Source organism: Littorina saxatilis, unplaced genomic scaffold (assembly GCF_037325665.1).
Source record: "Littorina saxatilis isolate snail1 unplaced genomic scaffold, US_GU_Lsax_2.0 scaffold_2384, whole genome shotgun sequence".
NCBI lineage: Eukaryota > Metazoa > Mollusca > Gastropoda > Littorinimorpha > Littorinidae > Littorina > Littorina saxatilis.
Genome location: NW_027127079.1, coordinates 1 through 15,963, shown reverse-complemented (window position 1 = coordinate 15,963; position 15,963 = coordinate 1). Strand labels below are relative to the sequence as shown.

Here is a 15,963-nt window from a genome sequence, read left to right as displayed (position 1 = left end):
TCGTTTTAGAGTATAATTGATACATGTATTTATTTAATCATTAAATTTTACAGTAATATCATTTTTAAATGATTACTTTTTGATTAAGTCTTATAATCCATTATTTCCTTGGATAATTGATCCATGTATTTATTTAATCATTTACAGTGATATCATTTTTTAAATGATTACTTGTTAGTTTAGTTGTATTCATTTTATAGCATACTATAATTGATATTTATATGCATTTATATAATAATTACAGTAATATAATTTTGTTCCAGCCAACAAGCTAATCAGCTCTCAGTCGGTGATGCTGCGATACAACGAGGTTCCGGCCGCCCCCCCTGGTCCCAAGGGCGGTCAGTTCGAGGATTCTGATTGGCCGACACTCGGAGGTCAGTCCTTGGTTATGCTCTTACATTCACTCTCGTTTTAAAGACGGCGCGTAGACATAGAAGCCTTTATTATCTCAACAGATAAGTTTGTTTGTTGTGTGTATATGACAACAAACATAAAACATGATATAGAACAACATGAAACATTGAGATAAATGTGTTAAATACAAATAATTCCTTAAACATGACTTTAATCATCATATCAACTCACAATTCATATTCATACATCTCCCAACACTCTCTCTCTCTCTCAGACTAAGGGAAGTGACCTTTAAAATCGACTTCATTTTTTTTTTAAATAAAAAATAAAATAAAAAAAGCCGACCTACCGACCGTATCTTTTTTGGTCAAGTTACCCTAAACCAACATATGTTTTTGTTTGGCCTTAAGGGAGATGTGTGTTTTGTTTGTTGAGGTGGAAGGGCAAGGCCAGCTGTACGACAAACCGAGGAGTATGAAGATTTTCCAGCTTTGGGTGGAGGTGAGTATGTGAAGATTACTCCCCTTTTTTGTCAATCACACTCATATCCCCCCTGCTGGCCCCCTATCTCTCCCTTCCCCTTCTTTCTCTCTCTCTTTCTCTCTATAACCCATAAATTCCTCTCTTTCTCTCTCTCTCCCATTCCTCCCCCCCCCCCCCTTTCTCTCTTTTCTCTTAATTGTTCTATCTCCCTGTACTGCCCCTCTTTCTCCCCTCTCTTCATTCTCCTCTCTCTATCTCCCCCATCCCACCCTCTCTCTTTTTCTCTTTCTCCCCTCTTTTTCCCCCCTCTCTCTCTCTCATCTTCCTCTCTCTCCCATCTCGCTCTCTCTCTCTGTCTCTTTCTCTCCTGTCTCTCCCCCATCCCTCCCCCTCTCTCTCCCCTCTCTCTCCCCCATCACTTCCCCCTCTCTCTCTCCCCCCTATCCTTACCCCTCCCTCTCTCTCTCTCTCATAATTTCAACTGATTAGTGTATGTTTTTTTTCAGGTACCTGGGCATCACATGGTGGTCCCGGTTCACAGTTGTCTGGACTACCGGTATGGCTCGTGTTTTCCTTGTTGCTTTATGGTTTCTACATTTTTTGGATGATAAAAATCAAAAGAATTTGTACCCTGGAACCTTCCTTATAAGAACTAAAATAATCTCGGGAAATCAGGTCTTAACACTTTCTACCCCACCAATGTTTGACCAAGTTTTTTTTTGTCGAGACCAGCTGTGCTGCAGCAGGTCACTCAGAATAGTAGTAACTGTGTAGAAACTGTGTATCAACACGCTGGAATGCTGGCGTTGGATCCACGTTGCAGGAAGCGACTGAAGCTAACAGTCTGAGCGGATATATCCGTACCTGGTCAGATAGACCCATATGTGTTGGTATGGATATATCCGTACCTGGGAGACGATGAGTTAAAAAAGAGGGGGTCTTATTTGTTTGTTTGTTTGTTTGCTTAACGCCCAGCCGACCACGAAGGGCCATATCAGGGCGGTGCTGCTTTGACATTTAACGTGCGCCACACACAAGACACAAGTCGCAGCACAGGCTTCATGTCTCACCCAGTCACATTATTCTGACACCGGACCAACCAGTCCTAGCACTAACCCCATAATGCCAGACGCCAGGCGGAGCAGCCACTAGATTGCCAATTTTAAAGTCTTAGGTATGACCCGGCCGGGGTTCGAACCCACGACCTCCCGATCACGGGGCGGACGCCTTACCACTAGGCCAACCGTGCCGGTTAGGGGGTCTTATAATGGGGGTACATTTGACAGAGGTTATGAACAGATAATCTGAGAAAACAAGGTCTTAAAGGTACTGAACTTGTCAAATCCCTGGGGCTTTTAGTCATACCTCAGGCAGCTATCCGTTAGAAGAACTACCAAGTTTCATTGACTTGCACCCAAAGAGTCAAGATCTGCGATTTTTTTACGAATTAATTTTGTACTCGGACCCGGCTGGTCTTGACCTATTTTTGGATCTAAATTTAGATCAGGTAGATCACATCATGCACAAAAAGACACGTCACTAGCAAACTATGTCAGACGTCATCATGAGTTTGTGTAAAACAAAATGGAGGCCGGAATCACTCAGTTGAATCGAACTCCGACCAAACACCACGTAATAACTAGGTTAATTTATGCACTCGCGTGAACAAGAAACTGTCGAACTTCACAGATGTCGTCGTTGGGTAGTTTTGGGTTTGTTTTACTACCATAGGAGGATTTTTGAACTGTAAATGCACTCAGCTGCAACAAAAACGCAAAACGAAGCCTGTGAGCTGCACTGTGCCTTTAAAATGAAGGGCGTCTTAAATTGGGAGGTCTTAGGGGAGTTCCACTGTACTCAACCCCTTTTCATTTTATTTTTATTTTTTCTGTCTCTTTTTTCCCCCATCTAAAGGCGGGGTCAAACCCGGGAACATGCCCCTACTGGTTTTACCGTGAGGGCGTTAAACATTACTTACCATCTGTACGCACCAAAACAGGGACAGCACAAGTATAAAGTCATAATATTTGCCTATGGAGGCTTCTTCAGGACACAAATAAAATGTGAACCAAAAGGAAGAAAGAGAAAGAAAAAGGCAGAGAAACAAGAAAATGACTGAAAAATAGAGATGGAGACAGATCCAGCCAAAATATAGAGGGCAATAACTAGTCAAAGAAAGGAGAAGGTGCAGGGGGGGGGGGGGGGTATTTTGACTTTGTACTTATGCTGTCACTGTCTTGGTGAGTAAAAAAAAAAAAAAAAAAATTAACATTGTTTGTCACACAAACAGTAATTTTGTTTTCTAGATTTTTTTTTTTTTGGGGGGGGGGGGGGGGGGGTAAAAAATTACCATCCACAGACAATACATCAAAACAGCGCAAGAGTAGAAGAACCATGGGTGAAACTTTTCCGCCTCAGGGCGAAAATCCGCCAAATGAAATTGGTCAAATAAGGAATTCCTTATTTTAAAAATCTTTAAAAGAAAAATTAAAAAATAAAATATTTTTTTTGCCGGCGATCCGATCCGTATTTTCTCATAACACAGTGACCGGACATCGCTTAGTCTTTGTTTCACTAAGCGCGCGAATTATGGGGCTACAGCTTGGCATTTGTTACCATTGTTTAATGTGCAAATTTGTGTGTTTGAGATACCAGGAGAGGCCTACTTTTACCCTTAAAAGCCTGATTTTTGACTCACATGCGAAGCAAAAGTGAGTCTATGTACTCACCCGAGTCGTCCGTCCGTCCGTCCGTCCGTCCGTCCGTCCGGACGTCCGTCCGTCCGGCCGTCCGGAAAACTTTAACGTTGGATATTTCTTGGACACTATTCAGTCTATCAGTACCAAATTTGGCAAGATGGTGTATGATGACAAGGCCCCAAAAAACATACATAGCATCTTGACCTTGCTTCAAGGTCAAGGTCGCAGGGGCCATAAATGTTGTCTAAAAAACAACTATTTTTCACATTTTTCACATTTTCTCTGAAGTTTTTGAGATTGAATACCTCACCTATATATGATATATAGGGCAAAGTAAGCCCCATCTTTTGATACCAGTTTGGTTTACCTTGCTTCAAGGTCAAGGTCACAGGAGCTCTTCAAAGTTGGATTGTATACATATTTTGAAGTGACCTTGACCCTGAACTATGGAAGATAACTGTTTCAAACTTAAAAATTATGTGGGGCACATGTTATGCTTTCATCATGAGACACATTTTGTCACATATGATCAAGGTCAAGGTCACTTTGACCCTTATGAAATGTGACCAAAATAAGGTAGTGAACCACTAAAAGTAACCATATCTCATGGTAGAAAGAGCCAATAAGCACCATTGTACTTCCTATGTCTTGAATTAACAGCTTTGTGTTGCATGACCTTGGATGACCTTGACCTTGGGTCAAGGTCACATGCATTTTGGTAGGAAAAATGTGTAAAGCAGTTCTTAGTGTATGATGTCATGAAAGGTCAAGGTCAAGCATGTGAGTCGTATGGGCTTTGCCCTTCTTGTTTTTTCTTCCGGGGGGCTTCGCCTCCCTGGGCCCCCTAGCAGGGCGTTGCCCCTGCACCCCACCAGGGCCTATCCGGCCCCTGGACCCCGGCCTCATTTTCCTTATTTTCATTTGTGATCAGTTTCACCCATGAAGAACAGTTTGTTCTTTCTTGCGAGTCCTAGTACTCATTTCTGATACTCACTCTGTGTAGCATTCAGAATTTGTGTCATGAAGCATTGTCCACTCTGTGAAGTGGCTCTGCAGACACTGTCTTTTGGCCATTATGTTTTAGTTTTTTTTCAAAATAAACTTTTTAAAACTGGTTATATTCTAGAGGGAAATAGCCGAATTGTGGATGTGCCAATATATTTTAGACAATGCTACACTTAAACACCATTCGCTACGCTGAAAATTTCACAAAAAATGTAAATTGCTAAGGCCTAAAAAAAAAATAGGTGTGGTTACGGTAACCCGACCTACCCTATTTTTAGGGGCCGACCCTATAACTTTTTATTACATTTGTCAAAAAAAAGAGAAAAAAAAAGAAAATGCGTGCAGAAAACGCAATGAAAGCGAAAGCGCCCGAGTCGCACACTTATTTCCCTGTCAAGTAGGTTTAATTTGTACACATTAGAAAAAAAGTTAAAAAAAACAAAAGTGATTGCCTACCTTCCTACCCTATTTTTGGGGGCTATGTTACTGTAACCGTGTGCCGAAACACTACGATCACCTCGGGAAGCGAAGTGCAATCAAACAGGTTTGAAAATGTTAGGGCTAATTTCTTAGCCCTATAAAAACTGTTATGCAAACCCGAAGGTTTCCATGAACATGCAGACAATCGGAAACCACCAGACCCCATCGCAAACAGAACTCTACAAACCACAGGTGTTGACTTTAAAGGCCAACAACCCGGGTGCAGAGTCCGTTGTGAAAGGAGCGGTAGCCTCCCCTGTCACATTACCTTAACCACACCTATTTTTTTTTTGTGTGCCTAAACTTGAGGTTTCACAAGGGTTGGCAGGTCTGTTAATATTTATCACAAGGTAAATTTCCGTTTGTGATTTTAATTGCATGAAAGACAGAGATGTTGTTTGTAATGTACAGATGTCAGAGTTGACGCTGGCCAATGCTTCGTCCGTCCTGCTGGCTGGAGAGGGAAAGGGGACAACTCTTGCCGCCGCCTCCTCGTCCCCTGGGGTTACCGCCCCTCCTGGCTTTGGTGGTAAGCATTGTTTTGTGCTTAAGCTTGTTGATTGAATTCACAGTTTTACAAGGATTACAGATAGATTTGAAATGTTTATGGTCCTTTTCGGGGCTTAAATGTTGTATCAGAGTGGCATGACTTAACTTTTAAGGAAAAATGTATCCAATTTTGTATTTCTGCCTATAATAGACTTTTTTTTTTCTCAATAACTCAGTAGGGTTTGTATGGGTAGTAGAGGAGTGAATACCCTTGCCAAAACCTCTGACAAACATTGCAAGGGCCAATCAATAATGAGGGGTGTGTTGGAAACATGTGGACAGGAGCATGTGTGACCCTCCACCACGAAATGAGTCGCATGTCACCTTTGCATGATTTTCATATTTTTACATTTACCTAAAGAGTTTTTTATGCTCTATCCAGTGGTGAAAACCGTTTTAGAAAAGAGCAAAAACTGTTTGAGTTATAAGCCTGTGACTAAGGTGACCCTCACACTGTTACCAGACACTCCCCGGACTTATGTTAAGCCTAGCGCAGAACTACGCGAGGTGACATGCGACTCATTTCGTGGTGGAGGGTCACATATGTTTTCAACACACCCCTTGCTAGTGATTGGTCCCTCTAATGTTGGTCAGAGGTTTTAGGGCGGGGATGTAGCTCAGTCGGTAGCGCGCTGGATTTGTATCCAGTTGGCCGCTGTCAACGTGAGTTCGTCCCCACGTTCGGCGCGAGATTTATTTCTCAGAGTCAACTTTGTGTGCAGACTCTCCGCGGTGTCCGAACACCCTCGTGTGTACACGCACAAGACCAAGTGCGCACGAAAAAGATCCTGTAATCCATGTCAGAGTTCGGTGGGTTATAGAAACATGAAAATACCCAGCATGCTTCCTCCGAAAACGGCGTATGGCTGCCTAAATGGCGGGGTAAAAAACGGTCATGCACGTAAAATTCCACTCGTGCAAAAAACACCGAGTGTACGTGGGAGTTTCAGCCCACGAACGCAGAAGAAGAAGAAGAAGGTCAGAGGTTTTGGCAAGGATGTTCAGTCTTCCACAACCCATACAAACTCAACGAGAGTTATTTTTGGAATTTGTCTATTCAGATGGCCAGTTAAACAAAACCATTGAAGTGAATTCAGAGTACAAGTGATTACACTTTTTATTCAGAGCAGAATGTGGCAGGTTTTCAGGCAAATAAGTTGTTACTCTTTAACTTTTTAACAGTTTATATCAATCAATCAATCAATATGAAGCTTATATAGCGCGTATTCCGTGGGTACAGTTCTAAGCGCTTGTCAAAGAGTTGTCAACACAGGACTAACAAAGAAACTAACATCTACAGACGGACACGAACCCTATCACACACTAGCAAACCCTGATAAACATACAACAAACAACTGTTTAACAACAATGTACACATCAATAGCTAGGTCCAAACAAAATATTATTAAGCACACATAAAAAACCTCTCACAGAGCACAGCACAAGAATGTCTTTTGGGGCACAACACATCACGCCAAACATGAAAGTCGCAGTCAGCTATGGGAAGAACTGAGTCTTCAACCTACTCTTGAACGCGTCAAGAGAGGGGCTCTGGCGAAGCTTAAGCGGCAGGGAGTTCCAGACGGAGGGGATCCGGGAATGCACGCTGACCAGCAGATGCGAGTTTCGAGCGAGGGATGTAAAGGCAGAGTGGGTCAGCAGCAGAACGAAGGGGACGGTCGGAGGGCTGGGTGTACAGGTCCAGGGAGGATTGAGTTATATCTCCAGAATCATTGCACATACAGTGAAACCTCCCATTTAGGACCTGCACAAATCTGAGAAAATGAGGTCCGAATGAGGAGAGTCTTAAAAAATTGATCTAGATTTACAATCAGTCAATCAGTATGAGGCTTATATCGCGCGTATTCCGTGGGTACAGTTCTAAGCGCAGGGATTTATTTTTTAATTTTTTAATTTTTATTTTATGCAATTTATATCGCGCACATATTCAAGGCGCAGGGATCTATTTATGCCGTGTGAGATGGAATTTTTTTTACACAATACATCACGCATTCACATCGGCCAGCAGATCGCAGCCATTTCGGCGCATATCCTACTTTTCACGGCCTATTATTCCAAGTCACACGGGTATTTTGGTGGACATTTTTATCTGTGCCTATACAATTTTGCCAGGAAAGACCCTTTTGTCAATCGTGGGATCTTTAACGTGCACACCCCAATGTAATGTACACGAAGGGACCTCGGTTTTTTGTCTCATCCGAAAGACTAGCACTTGAACCCACCACCTAGGTTAGGAAAGGGGGGAGAAAATTGCTAACGCCCTGACCCAGGGTCGAACTCGCAACCTCTCGCTTCCGAGCGCAAGTGCGTTACCACTCGGCCACCCAGTCCAGAGCTTATGAACAGAATATAACTGAAAACGCAAGGTCTTAATTTGGGGTGTCTTAAAAGGGGGGTTCTAATATAATTGCTAAAACCATTTTCTTTCTTTTGCAGACACGTCTGGCATGGGAAGAGGCGCTTCTCTCTCAGGCTCTACTGGCGCCCAGGCTCCATCTCTCGGTAGAGGGATGCCGCCGGCCTTCGGTAGAGGAAGTTCACCCCCGAGCATCGGTAGAGGAAGCATGCCATCCGTCGGTAGAGGAGAGCCCCCGGGTGTCGGTCGAGGGACTATGCCTTCTGTCGGTAGAGGCGAAATGCCTGCCGTGGGTAGAGGTGCTATGCCATCAGTCGGCCGAGGAACCATGCCGTCTGTGGGAAGGGGAGAGATGTCCGGGGATATGCCTTCTTTCGGCAGAGGAGCAGCACCCTCAGTGGGTAGATCCGACGTCCAGCCATTCGGTAGAGGAGACATGCCGGCTGTCGGTAGAGGCAGCATGCCTTCTGTCGGTAGAGGCGAGAGGCCTGGCGCTACAAACCAGGCGTCTCCTGCGAAATCGACATCGGGGAATTCAGTGGATGTGAACTGCTACCAGCCTGACCCTAGCGCTTTTGCCGATGACTTTCACACTTCGCCGTCCAACGATGATTTTCCTGCGCTGCAGGTGGGGAGAGGGTATGCCCCTGGCAGCAGGGGAGGGGCTGAACCGAGTGTTGGACGGGGATACAATCCCAGCAGAGGACGGGGCTATGCTCCCTAAGTTGGACGTGGTTCTATGCCTTCCAGAAGTAACTGAGTGGGTAGAAATTGCTACCAGCCTGGTCTTGATGCTTTGTGAATGGCTTAAAAGGGCTGTTCTGCTGTACAGAGGAATTGTTCGTTTGTTCTTATCTTTTGCGTTAAACTTCAATTTCAAAACTGGCTGTTTGATACAGATCTCAGGGAAGCGAGATGGTAAATTTGATTTTCTTTAACAGTTAATACCAAAGATGGAAAGTCAATATAACACTTACCTCGACAGTACTATTCTTGCACATTATCTATTATAGGCCGAAAAAATTGGACAAAACGCTGAGTGGGTACAATTATCTCCCATAACCATGCGCCACCGTGGATCCCAAGCACTGTCCGAGTGCTTCCCCCTTACAGGATGTAGGTGGCGCGTCCTCTTTCTTTTTTCGCGCGTGTCAGACCGGCTGTGTTTCTGCTACGCTCCCGGATTATTTTGGACTAAGAGGCTCCTTTTCTGTGTGGACTATCACCTGTTGGATTATTGTGTGTTATTCCACTTCTGGCTTGAGGCTACGTTGTGTTTCCTTCAACTTGTGCCTCCGTTTTTGTGTGGCGGACTCGGCGTGCCTCCCGTCCTACTTCGTGGTGACCGGTCGTCTGCTTCTCGTTTCGCCGCATTCACTTGAGTATTGACCTAAATTTTCTTTGAATTTTGTTAATTCTCGGTCTTTAAGGGTACGTACAGGGCGAGGTAGGATGTCTCGTCCTGTTTTGGGCTCTGGTTCTACGGAACCAGAGTCTGCCGGGGGCAACCCTTCTCCGGGCGCCCAGCGTCATGTTTTACGCACGGAGAAGGGGATCTTTCGGCGCTCCGACTCTCCCTCCCCAAACGCTTTGCGTTTGCGGCGAGGGAGGGCGGAGAAAGCCTGTTTGAGCAAGCTCAATGCGAGCTTGCTCAAACAGGCTGGGCTTGAGCCTGGGACTTCGGGCGGGGCTGCGCCGTCGAAGGTTCGGGGAAGTTCGAGGGGAAAGAAAAAGCTTCTTTCTCCTTCTCCTTCAGTGGAACAGGCTTCCCCCCCTTCGACGCCGTTGTCCGGCCCTCAGTCTCAGGCTTCAGCTCCTCCCGGTTTCGAGCCTGGGGGGAAGGTTTCCTTCTCCCCCCTGGCTCGAATCCGGGGGCAGGTCGATTCCCAACCCTCTTTGGGGGTTGGTGAATCCGATCTAGGGGCTACTGGAGAGACTCAGGTTTTGACAGCCAACGGCCATACCACGTTGAAAACACCGGTTCTCGTCCGACCACCGAAGTTAAGCAACGTCGGGCCCGGTTAGTACTTGGATGGGTGACCGCCTGGGAACACCGGGTGCAGTTGGCATTAAAATCTTTCTTTTTCCGGTGCCTCTCCTGTGCCCTCCTCGGTTTCCACCGCTGTGGAAGCCAGGAGGGACACGGGTCCTCCTCTGAACTCCCTCGCTGGGTCGTCTGCTGCTGTTTTGACAGTAGTTTCGGCCTCCTGGGGGGGGAGATCGGAGGAGATGACGGGGTCTCTGAATTCCCTCCCCGCTGGGGTTGGGATGCGAATTGACCCCGTTCAGGGCGGTCCTGTGGGGGCAGGGGTTTCAGGCTTCGTGCCTACGACCACTGCTACTACGGTTCCCTCTGACGTCCGTGTGACTGGTGGCTGTCCCTCTTGAAACGCTCCGGCCGACTAGTTACTGGACGTGGAGGTGTTCGACAGAACGTGGTACTTCTGTCGAATGGTCAGGGCGACGGGAACATTGTTTCTGTTGCTCAGACCGACACCTCCGACCGGACCGTCTTGACCCCACGCCATTCCTTAGCGTCTGGTGTTCGGGTGACGGATGGTCCGGACCAAGGGTCCGGAACGTTCCAGGCTTACGGGTCGGGATCGAACCGGACCCACGGGTCCCGACTGGACTTGACCTCCGGGTTTGGTCCGGACGGGACCCATGGTACGGGACCGTACCGGACCTTAGGGTCCGGTGCGGGACAGTACCTCTGGCCCTTGCCGGACCCCCCGGACCTACGGGTCCGGATGGTACGGTACGGGACCAGTGTTTCGGTCGGGACCGGACCACCCGACCACCTCTGTTGGTCTGGGTGGTCTGGCACCGAACCGGAACACACCGGACCTACGGGTCCGGAGGGTACGGTACCGGACCAGTGGTCCGGTCGGGACCGGACCACTCGACCACCTCTGTTGGTCCGGGTGGTCTGGCACCGAACCGGACCATGCCGGACCTACGGGTCCGGATGGTACGGTATGTCCACGTCCGGACCGAGCCACCCGAACACTTCTGTGGGTACGGATGGTTCGGTACCGAACGGGACCTCCGGATGGTACGGGACCGGACCGAATCTACGGGTTCGGATGGTCCGGTACCGGACCACCCGACCACCTCTGTTGGTCCGGATGGTCTGTCACCGAACCGGACCATACCGGACCACCGGACCTACGGGTCCGGATGGTACGGTAGGTCCACGTCCGGACCGAACACTTCAGTGGGTACGGATGGTTCGGTGCCGTACGGGACCTCCGGATGGTATGGGACAGGACCGGAACACCGGACCACCCTACCGGATCGGTCCGGACCACCCGACCACCTCTGTTGGTCCGGATGGTCTGGCACCGAACCGGACCTACGGGTCCGGATGGTACGGTATGTCCACGTCCGGACCGAGCCACCCGAACACTTCTGTGGGTACGGGTGGTTCGGTGCCGAACGGGACCTCCGGATGGTGCGGGACCGGACCGGACCTACGGGTCCGGATGGTCCGGTGCTGGACCGGTGGTCCGGTCCGGACCGGACCACCCGACCACCTCTGTTGGTCCGGATGGTCTGGCACCGAACCGGACCATACCGGACTTACGGGTCCGGATGGTACGGTGTGTCCACGTCCGGACCGAGCCACCCGAACACTTCTGTGGGTACGGATGGTTCGGTACCGAACGGGACCTCCGGATGGTACGGGACCGGACCGGAACACCGGACCGGAACACCGGACCACCCTACCGGACCGGTCCGGACCACCCGACCACCTCTGTTGGTCCGGATGGTCTGGCACCGAACCGGACCTACGGGTCCGGATGGTACGGTACGTACGTCCACGCCCGGACCGAACCACCCGAACACTTCTGTGCGTACGGATGGTTCGGTGCCGAACAGGACCTCCGGATGGTACCGGACCTACGGGTCCGGACCTACGGGTCCGGATGGTCCGGTGCGGGACCACCCGACCACCTCTGTTGGTCTGGATGGTCTGGCACCGAACCGGACCATACCGGACCACCGGACCTACGGGTCCGGATGGTACGGTATGTCCACGTCCGGACCTAACCACCCGAACACTTCGTTGGGTACGATGGTTCGGTGCTGAACGGGACCTCCGGATGGTACGGCACCGGACCGGACCACCCTACCGGACCGGATCGGCACCCCCGACCGGACCGGACCATTTCTTTTCTGATCAGACCCCATGGGTTCCTGTTCAGTCTATAAATGGCGGGGGTTCGTTGGCTGGGCTGACCCAACAGTCGCAGGGTTGTTGTTTTTCTCCCCCTTCGGCTGCTGGAGACGTTTCGTCTTTGGGGCAGGGGTCTTCGCGGCCTCTTGCTTCTGTGGGCGTTTCTTCACAGCCTGCTTCATCGCTTTCGGCTCTTCCCCCTCAAGCTCCCTACACTCCTGCTTTTGAGGAGTTGTCGGGAAGTGAAGAGGAGAGTGAGTCGGAGGACGATAGGGAGGAGGATCAGGGTCGCCCTGAGGTTAACACTGAACCTCTACCCTTGCCGGTTTCTGATGGAACTTCCGAAGCTATGCTTCGTACTTTCCAACAGTACATGACAGACATCACGCGGCGTCTTGACGTCACGGATGCCTCTCTTAAGCGTCTGTCGTCTAGTGTTGACACACAGGACGTGGACCCGGGGTCTGAGGACGAGAGGCAGGAGGCTCGTCCTCGCACAGCTAGAAGGACGTTTGAACAGTTTCAGGACGTCCTTCCCTGAGACGCCCTCTCGTCCTTTGAGTCCGCTTCGGCCCGGGCGCGGGAGGCTCACGCCGCGTCTGCCGGCGGCTCGTTTTATGAACGATCCGGCCGCCGGCAATTCGCGTTCCACCCTAGTCTAAGTGCCACGGTGGAAGCGGCAGCACATCGCCTGAGGAGTACAGATTCACGTGCAAACGCGACCTATGTTCCTCGGGAGGACGCGGGTTCAGTGCCATGCTTTCCTTTGGGAGGCGCACCTCCACTGTTTCCTCGTGTCCAATCTGTTTCGTCCCTCCCTTTTCCCTTTGACTCTCGAACTCTCCCTTTCCAGACTTCGAGTGTTTAGGGTGGGGCTGACGGTGATGTGTTCGTTGGGGAGGTGCCTTCGGTCAAGAAGGTGGAACTGAGCTCTGCTTCGTTCCACAATCTTGAGGCCACCGTTTCGTCCACAGTCGAGGCCCAATCACAGGCCTTGACATGGATGAGCACGCTGTCCACACTGTTGGACCCTCCCAATCGGGCAGAGTCCGATTCCACTCGGGTCCTTGACACGGTTCGAGTGGATCGGGCTTTGCATGCCGTGCGATCGTGCGTGACGTCTGCGGCAGAATTGGCCATTGGAACACGGGTCCACTTTATTGGCCCTGTTCCGTGATCATTTTCTGCCTACTTCTATAGTGCCTCCGGATATGAGGAAGAGTCTGAGGAACACGTTTCCTCAGCCTTCTTCCCTCTTTCATCCGGACACTGTTCGTTCTGTGGTGGAGTCCACACGCCAGAGGAACACTGATTCTCTGATGGTTGGCCTCGCTGCTTCGGCGACGGCGGCGGGGAGTAAGAGAAGTGCTACAGTCACCTCCAGCTCCCAGCCTCAGAAGAAGAAGAAGAAGCCAGTTTCACTGCCTCCTTCTTCCTCCTCTTAGGCGCCTGTTGCGTTCCCAAGCAAGACGAAGGGTGCTCAGACAGGTAAGGGGAAGCAGCACCACCAGGGGGGGTGGTCGCAAGCCTGCGCCTGCCCGCCAGCAGAATTTTCAGTGAGTCCCGGCCCTACGTTGACGCCCCCTCAAGTTGCCCCTCTTTCGTCCGGCGGTTCCCTTTTTTCGGGCCCGCGGCATGTGGGGCAGACTGGTCTCCAACCAGTTTTTCTTGAGGGTGGTGTGGTCGGGGTTTTCTCTACCGCTGTCGTCACAACCTCCATTGTCCGCTCTACCTTGGACGTTCCCCCCTCCTCGAGAGCCTGCCAGATGGCAGGCTCTTCAGGACGAGGTGAACTCGTTGGTCGAGAAGAAGGCGGTCTACCCCCTTTCTCAGCCTTCTCTGGGGTTCTGCTCCCGCCTGTTCACCGTCCCCAAAAAGGACGGCCGGTTCAGGCCGGTGTTGGACCTCTCCACCTTGAACTTGTACCTTCACAGGTGCAAGTTCAAGATGGAAACCCCTTCGTCGGTCCGGTTGGCCATCCGGCCAAACGATTGGGCCATGTCTGGGACCTCCAGGATGCTTACTTCCACATCCTGGTGGCCCCGGGGTACCGACATCTGCTCCGGTTCGTTTGGGAGGGCACGGTGTTCGAGTTTCGGGCCCTCCCATTCGGCCTGTCCTTGGCCCCTCTGATTTTCAACGGGGACAACAACACCACATGCTTAGCTTACCTTCGCCACCAGGGGGGCACCAATTCTCGGTCCCTCTCCCTGTTGGCGGAGGAGATTCTGCTCTGGTGCCAGACCAATCAGGTCCGGATGTCAGTCCAGTTCGTTCCGGGGAAACTGAACGCCCTGGCCGACATTCTCAGTCGGGGCGATCAGGTTCTCTCCACAGAATGGACCATCGCTCACAACGTTCTACAGCGTCTGTGGGCAAGGTGGGACCGTCCTCTGATCGATCTGTTCGTAACTCGATTCAGCGCTCGGCTTCCCAGGTACGTCAGCCCCTTTCGAGACATGAATGCGTTCCACTTGGACGCATTCACTCTCTTGTGGAGGCTCCTCGATGCTTACGCCTATCCCCCGACATCTCTGATTCCGAGGGTGCTGGCAAAATATCTGCAGGAACGACCAAGACTGATTTTGGTCGCGCCTTACTGGCCAACAGCTCCGTGGTTTCCAGATCTTCGCGGTCTCACCCACGTAGACCCTCTACCTCTGGATCTGGACGGGGGAGGTCTGCTCCAGCCTCGATCATGCCTCCCTCATCCACGTCCAGAGAGTCTGTGCTTGACCGCATGGCTCTTGTGCGCTCCAAACTGCTTGCACTAGGATTGCACAAGAGTTCAGTAGAGTTTTCCTTGAACGCTAAGAGGCGATCAACTAATCAGCTCTACGACTTACGCTGGAGAGCTTGGGCCACCTTCGCCTTGTCCAAGGGGATAAAGCCGCTTTATCCCTCAACACAGGACTTGGCCAACTTCCTGGTGGAAGTGTATCAAAAGAAGAGTCTTTCTTCTAAGACTCTTCTTGGATACAGATCTGCCATCGCTTCCACGATTGCGGCCGCTACTGGTCGCAGAACTGAACACTTGATCAGGTCCTCCCTCATCGCTAATGTCCTTTCGGGTATTAGCAATGCAGCGGTGTCTAAACCTCTGGTTTCATTTCCCAAGGGGGATGTCTTTCTGGTCCTCAAACTCCTGCGTAGCAATGAGTTTGAACCCCTGGCAGGCATCAGTATCAAGTTGCTGATTTTTAAGACTAATTGTTCCTCATCGCTTTAGCCACTTGCCGTAGACTCAGTGGTATTCAAGCTTTGAGTGGCCTGGACTTTGACATTGAGTTCACCACACAGCAGTGGTTGCTAGCATGGTCACGTCAGTCTAAGGTATGTTTCTTGGGTATATTTTCTTTTACGGTAGTACTGTTCGAAAATTGCCTGGGTATCTTAATCCTTGGATTTAAGTGATTTTGATTAAGGAGTTTAATACTCTACATATCACCCTCACACCACTCTGGTATTCTGTGCAAGAATAGTACTGTCGAGGTAAGTGTTATATTGACTGTAAGGCTTCTTTTTAAGCCTACTGTCTATATGATACTTACCGAGACAGTACTATTAGAGTTTCCCTCCCGCCTCCCCTCTTGATATGTTATGGGCTTTTTGAGGGTCTGCAGCTCATAAAGAAAGAGGACGCGCCACCTACATCCTGTAAGGGGGAAGCACTCGGACAGTGCTTGGGATCCACGGTGGCGCATGGTTATGGGAGATAATTGTACCCACTCAGCGTTTTGTCCAATTTTTTCGGCCTATAATAGATAATGTGCAAGAATAGTACTGTCTCGGTAAGTATCATATAGACAGTAGGCTTAAAAAGAAGCCTTACC

At 49.8% G+C, this 15,963-nt stretch overlaps 1 protein-coding gene and 1 non-coding gene across 2 annotated transcripts; both read left to right on the top strand.

Moving 5' to 3' along the window:
• Positions 1-263: 263 nt before the first annotated feature.
• LOC138955547 (protein maelstrom homolog) lies at positions 264-8,910 on the top strand (the record flags this gene model as incomplete). Its single annotated transcript, XM_070327134.1, is given in 5 exon segments — positions 264-377; positions 793-858; positions 1,347-1,396; positions 5,436-5,553; positions 8,031-8,910. Coding segments are annotated over 5 exon segments (992 nt in total), but the record flags the coding sequence as incomplete, so codon positions are not given.
• A 990-nt stretch (positions 8,911-9,900) lies between these two features.
• On the top strand, positions 9,901-10,019 carry LOC138955548 (5S ribosomal RNA). The gene has a single exon (XR_011452265.1). It is a non-coding gene; the product is annotated as a 5S ribosomal RNA (ribosomal RNA).
• Positions 10,020-15,963: the final 5,944 nt, after the last annotated feature.